Here is a 7,119-nt window from a genome sequence, read left to right as displayed (position 1 = left end):
GAGAGTGTGTGTGTGTGTGTGTGTGTGTGTGTGTACTCCATCAAGGCAATGAAATGGTCGACTCAGCATAAACAGTAGTGTATGCAAACCCACTCAGGGACACTCAGATGTGTGATCTCACTCTCCCTTTCACTACACATGCACACACCCCATTGAGTTGTCATGCCTTTTCAGGACGCTACGTCAACTTGCACTCATTTCCTAGAATATCTTGATTTAAAAAATAAAAAAAACTTTTATGATTCATTCTTTCATTTATTAGTTCATATATGGTACCATTCTCACAATCACATGCTTGTTGCCCTTGAGCCTGAGATTTACACACAAATACACACATTTCACATCTCTATGTTTAAATGAGAACGTATTGACTCACATTGACCCACTGCAGACTAAATACAGTAACTACTACTTACTTCATCCGGTTACACAAAATGTAAACCAACTGCATTCTGACCTTGAAACAATGCTCGCCTTAATTTTTTCCTTGAGGTAAACTAAGTCCCTAAAGGTTTGCGTGCAATCACAACAAGGTTCCAACTAGAAAGGAAGATCAAGTTGACACACACAGCTACAGACACACGTACACTGATAGTTCCTAGAAAGGCATTTTAAATACACCAAAGGTTGTTTTTTTTTAATGCCTGAGACTTTAAACACAGCTCTCTTAAACCTGTAATAAAGATTTCACTGCAGCCGCAAAATTACAAACGTATATTTAAAAAAAAAAAAAAAAAAACAACAAACTGCTCAGCAAACACAAGTTAGTGTAAATTGATTTAATAAGGCTTCAAAAATACAACTAACCATTCAGCCACATCAATTATCATCTGATTTACAGTAAGTTCAAACATTTCTCGATGGCCTTTCTTCCATCTTACCAGGTATATTTTGCCAACTCTGACTCACCAGCATCAAAGCTGAAATAATGACATTATTGTATGTATTTCTTTTATATATATCATTTGACATAAACATGATACAAACTAACAAGAAAAGACCAAACAGTGACAACAAAAGTCATTATTCAGGTGTATCATGGCAGATGAAGACATGCATAATCCTGCAATAATGGTAATTGATTTTTCCTTTCAGCTTCTTTTGGGTTATAAATGCTGGCTCTCTGCGCATCAGTGATTAAACAATCCATTACCACAACTGGAAAAGAGAAATAAGATATAATTTGACGGAAAATAAGTCATTTCAAGGAAAAAAAAATAATTAAAACAGACATGTGGCAAAAGTGGTCTCTGCATATTTTGCCATGTATTTGAAATGTGATTTTATGTGCACATAAAACAAGCAAAAATAATATCTTAACCAAAGTGCAAATGATTCAGACTGACAACCAGAATTTATTTTTCCCCCAGTAAATTTTAATCAGCAAGTTCTTTTCCTACTGGTTTTGCTTTGACTTTTTCAGATTTCTTTTTGCCACATGCTACAGAAAGTGTCTCACCTTACTGTCATTATTTACAGTAATTCGTCCCGGATACATAAAAGCAAAACATTATGGGAAGATAACTGACATGTGAGGAAAAGCAACATTCAAAATGCATAAATCTGCAGTTATAAGAGCATTGAAACAGTAACTCCACCATACTGAACACTAATGTGTCTTTTCATTGTGAATTTCTTATCATGGTATCATTTTCTTGTTAAATATTCAAAATATTTTATATTTATACGATAAAATTGTTATATGTTCATACTTTTTGTGCAATGTGGAGCTGCTGTGATAAAATCCACAACCAGGTGGGATGAATAAAGTTTTATGTTGTCTTAATTTTAAAATACATACCAAGAGTTATATTTGTACTGCATCAGTGTGTCTCTCTTCAGAGACTGACTTCGACCTGACGTATCATTTATGTATATCAAAAGTAAGACTTTCTGCAAAGTGGCAAGCATTTTGCATTTCTTTGCTTCTGCGGCACACAAGACAAGTCATTATTTAAGGCACTCTATAAAAACAGAAGAAAATAATAAAGTTTGGTTGAAGAAAAACAAAATCTTTGCGGTGGTTTCATGCAAAACAATGCAGCATCAAAGCAGGATTTTGCGCACAAGCTCCTGGATGATAATCTGATACAGACATAGACATCGAGAAATAGATGTCTTTATATATATATATATATATATATATGTATATATATATATATAAAAAAAATGTAATCACCTGAGGCAGGAATTGTTAGCCTGTGTTACCTTCCTTGGTAATCATTCTTTAAAAGCTTTCAGAGTGTGTTGAAGGAAGGGGTGGGAGTCAGGTAAATGGCTGCTCTATAGGCTGCTGTTGCAGTCACGGCACAGGATTTTGTCATCGTTGGGGAAAAAGCCGGCGCCCACGAGTGAAACCGAGCACTGGGAGCAGGTGAAACATGGCTGATGCCACTGTCGCTCTTCAAATGAGATGTACTTCCCGCCTCCAAAGCCTGCGACACAAGAGGGACGAATGAGAGTACGTCAAGTTTTAAGTTGCAATAAATGGTTTTGAATATCTAAAAAAAAAAAACTCATCACCCATCTGAATAGCTAAATTTAGGTCCCATGTACACGACAACATTTTCAAATGAAAATGGAAAAATGTTATTGTGTTTGACAAAGTTTCTGAAAGGCTGCTGCTGTGCATGTGCAACCACGGCTGTACTAATTGGTTCCTGTGTACATGGAATGTACAATATGTAGATGGACAGTAACAACAATGGCGGCCTCCAGAATGGCTTGACTCAAAGTCCATATTCTCCGGTTGAGTCACCCATAATAGTAATCCAACTTCGTCTGTCCATACGAATGTCTGTGTACTCACCATTCTTAATGTTTATATCAAACTGTTCTCTGAGAACGTGTGTGATTTCATTACAAAAACAAACAACAGCACCCACTAGTGGCCCAACATGAAACCTACAGTTTTCAGCTGTCATTTCTGTGTAAAATTGTTTTCAAACATTACAGGGGCGAAGGGTGGGGGGGGGGGTTAGGATCGTCATGTTTGTAAAATACAGTGTTTAGTGTCACTTTTGAAAACAAAACTCATAAACGGTGTATTTTGTTCACTCCATAATGTGGCACTTGTGTCTAACTTCTGGGCAATTTAGAAATGAATGAAATTAACTAAAAATGAATGGCAACAAAAATGAAATCCATATAGGAGGACAACAAACAGCATTTCCAGTATTCTAATGTGCATTAAATTCATAAGGCGAAACCAAGTGAAATCTTACCTGTGATCGGCTTGCTGCAGGCCTCACACTTTTTGGCGTACAGGTTGCCGAAGCACTTGAGGCAATATGGGTTCTCTTCTCGGGAGGTGAAGTGTTGACCCGCCAGCTGCATCTTACAGCCGGTGCACACAAAACACTCCTTATGCCACGGCTCGTCCCGATAGGTCACGCCGCCTTTAGCCAGGATCTTTAAAAACAAAAAAGGAAAAGTCCAAAAGGTCAGGTCAAAAGCCTCCCACTCCACTTTCCAAATTCCAAAGGACATTTCAGCCGAGGTTTACTAAATCAAAATGCTTTCATAATCACAGGGAAGAAATAAAGTCCGCAAGCAAATCAGCATCCAATCAATCCAGAAAGCAGCAGGCAAACTTTGACTACTGCCACCTAAAGCTTGAAATTGGCAGCACATAAATTTTACCTTTTTACAGCGCGTGCAGCGTGGAGCGAACTTGTCCTCATAGCAGGCCACGCAGTAGTGCTCGTCCTTGTCGGGAATAAAGGACTTGGAGCCAATCGGTTGCTCACAACTGTGACAGATGAAGCAGCCCTCGTGCCATGTAGAGCCTGCATACTCCAGCTTTCTTGTACCTACAGTAGCAGAAGGAAAGAGACATGACAGGAGGGAACAAGATGGGTGGAAAGAATTTTAAAAAAATTTTTTTTTAAAGGAGGCTGACTTAGCATCATTTACACAGTGTGACAGAATTACGAAGATCATTTCGGTATCCTCGGTGGTTTCAAATATTTGTATCGCATGAAGGAATATACAATTCATTGTACTGCACCCAAATTTATTTTCAATCATAATACCACAGGTCCCACACTTCTTTCCTACGGCTGGAAACTAGTAGCAAGCTTTTTTTTTTTTTAAATGGATAAAGTAATTTTCCCCTCAGTGCCCTACCCATCCATCTTATACTCCTTTGGTTGTTGAGTTTTTTATTATACCGGTTGGTTTATTCTGCAGCGATGCTGCGGTCTGTGCAGAGTTGACTTTTTTTCTGTGATGTTTCAGTGCTTTAGGCTGTGTGGTGTGGTGGTTCTAAATCAAAAACACAAAAAATCCCCCACGAAGCCCTTCCAGGATACCAGCTCCGAGGAGTCGAGAACCTCGACAAAGACAATTACAAAGAGTAAACTGCTGCACTTTTGACTTTTTCCTACAACATTCCAACAAGTTTAAAGAATCTTCAATTTAACCAGACAAACATGCCACGTTTGTGTTTTTTTTTTTGTTTTTTTTTTAAATCACGTGCATCTGCTGTTTTCACCAACAGCGTTTTAAAAGGCAGAGAAGTTTGTTTAATTTGATGGCTTTTCCTATTGTGATTTTGACTTCTGCCTTTGTTTCCACCAGTTAAGATGCAGTTTTGGAATAAATAACTGAAATACAGTCAGCTGTTGACTCAGTCTTGTGCACTAAAGCTCCATCTGATTGGTGCCATGTGGAGCATGAAGGCACAGAACATGGAGACATATGATTTATTGTCGTTGAGTCAGTCTTTTGTCATATGTAAATTGCAACTGCTGATTCTGTGAAGGTGATACATTTTTATTGTGCTGCCCAAGAAACAATCTACTGTGCTGTTTACATGGATCATAAACAAGGTTACACCCACTCCTCCAAGCTGGTCTTAATTTCATTTGGAGAGGGCCGATCTAATCAAACAGAGCCATTTACATGACACTATTTTAAACAATCTGATGAGTTCATGTAGATATGACTGGATAGTTAATATATGGAAATTAACTCTCCAAGTTGATTTTGGTACTACAGACGGTTACATCTTTGAAGGGATGCAGTGAAGTGCTTCCTCCGCTCATGTAGAATTGGATTATTTCAGGTACCCAGAGCATCGTTACCTGTCTCTGACAAGACGACGTAATATTTGTGGGTGATTTGGGACGGCAAATACTAATATGGCAAAAAGCGCCAAGTTGATCAAATTAAAAAGGACAAAAGTATCAGAGTTTTTGAAGTAATTCATACTCCCAATTGCTAGAGATTAAGATTCTTAATTGCATGCTTTAATGCATTTCTTTGTAAAGTTTTACTGCATTTATCTTCATTTCTTTATAAAGCACTGTGAATTGCCTTGCGTCTGAATTGGGCTCTACAAATAAATGTGCCTTGCCTAAATACAATTACAGTCATGCTCACCATTACTGCTCACCCCTTCATATTTTGCATCACCTGTACAATATCAATATTTTCAGAAATAATTGGAAATGTCCCAGATTTCTATCATCAGGACGTTTTAATTGGTGGCCCAAAGTAATTTAACAAAGAAAATTGTTTTTGTCAACTTAGTTGCAGCAGTAACGACACCCCTCTTAGTATTTGTTTGCACACCCTTTGACAGTGATGACAGCCTCCAAACATTTTGTGTAGTCCTCTATAACTGTCTTGCCCTGCTCAGCTGGTATTTTTCTTTTCACCCACTATTCCTTTGCAATTTGTTTACGCTCTTGAATCTTTGGAGGTTTATTTTCCCCAAAGGCAGTTTCAGCTTAAATCAGATTGAGATCATAACCGTTTGCTGGCATTCCCTAAACAGTCAATCGTTTACATTTCTACCATTCCTGCATTGTTTTTGGAGTGTGCTTTGGGTCTTTGTCTTTATGACGGACCCATGATCTTGATTTACGGACCCCGATAATTATCTGATTACATGATTCCCTTGAGGCAGTCAAAGCCTCTGCAATCTCAGTCAGAGCTTTCTAACCATTGTGAGAAAGGAATACCAGCTGGCTTTTTAAAAAATGGAAGTCATCATTCATTGGCTAATTGATGTTACATGGACACAGACAACTTAGCACAGGTGATTCTATTTTGTGGTTTACCACAGGTGAGTCATGATGTGTTTCCGTTCTTATTTATATAGCAAAGGTTGCCAATATCAATATCAAGATAAATTTAACAGAAATTCTCTCGAGAAAAAAAATCTACTCACTTTTTTTGTTTTTAGGAAGTGTTCAACATTGTGTATTTTAATGCCAATATTGGTGAGCATGTCTGTATCTAACATGGAAGAGTGATTTCAATTAATTTAATTGTACTGTGTGAAAATGTATTGCATGCAAGGTTGGTGTGGTTTATTGAAAATTACTGACATTGTCAAAAAAAAAAAGAAAAATACATGAAAAGTACAGACTGATTATTGGTATTGAGTAACTGAGGTCAAACACATTTTTATCATTCTTATCAGTTAAGTTTTTATTATTCAGCAAACTTGAAGGAATCGAGGATGGCCACATTAAAATCAAATACATGACAGTCTGTTCAGTTTCAAAGTCAATGTTCCTTTAATTAGGCTGACTAAAAATTCTGGGTATCTGGGGTGTGTTTGGTACAAACTGCTATAGTGTTAGTGACAAAAAATATAAGTTGTATTATTTGGGTTGTGTAACCGTTGACTACTGTTCCCTAATGGCAGTTACTAGTTACAATTTTTTTTTTTTAGAAACAAGATTTGTTAATGCCATTTTGTTGGAAACTCATTACTTTATCAAAAAGTTGATAGCTGATAACTTGTGGGGTGTGTTGGCGTCAATCTGTCCCGTACAGAAAAAGCCAAGCGTTTCTGTTTGATGTAAACAAGAAGCCAGGAAGATAAACATTTCAAATGTCCTTTTTTTTTCAATAATCCGAAATATACTCAACCGCATGTGAAGCTATACTTATTATTTTTTACTTAGAAACTTAGTTGAATAGCTTTTTGTTTTTGGTGACATTTTGCTTGCTCAGTCAGCTGAAGTTTTCAAGGGTATTTTAGCAACATTCTGTTGTCATACAGTGGCATCTAGTGGTTCCAGATGGTATCCACTTGTACATTTCTTAGCCAAACAATTAAAAGAAAGTGTTTTTAGATTGTTTATGTATCCGTACCATGTG

At 37.2% G+C, this 7,119-nt stretch overlaps 1 protein-coding gene across 2 annotated transcripts in view; it reads right to left on the bottom strand.

Moving 5' to 3' along the window:
- Positions 1–238: 238 nt before the first annotated feature.
- Positions 239–7,119, bottom strand: part of fhl3a (four and a half LIM domains 3a) — a 32,728-nt gene continuing 25,847 nt past the window's right edge. The window contains exons 4-7 of one of the 2 annotated variants that reach the window (XR_013935598.1): positions 3,643–3,812; positions 3,225–3,411; positions 2,180–2,435; positions 239–1,158 (exon numbers count right to left, since the gene is read on the bottom strand). Coding sequence is in view for 1 of the 2 variants with exons in the window: in XM_080470858.1 (XP_080326984.1) it covers positions 2,284–2,435; positions 3,225–3,411; positions 3,643–3,812 (509 nt within the window). In the remaining variant the exon portion in view is untranslated. Of the gene's footprint in view, positions 1,159–2,174; positions 2,436–3,224; positions 3,412–3,642; positions 3,813–7,119 lie in introns of those variants that run through there. The other variant, XM_080470858.1, reaches the window with a different exon arrangement.

Source organism: Lipophrys pholis (genome assembly GCF_963383615.2).
Source record: "Lipophrys pholis genome assembly, chromosome: 9".
Classification (NCBI taxonomy): domain Eukaryota; kingdom Metazoa; phylum Chordata; class Actinopteri; order Blenniiformes; family Blenniidae; genus Lipophrys; species Lipophrys pholis.
Note: the sequence above shows the minus strand (reverse complement) of the source record. Positions and strands in the feature narration are given on the sequence as shown.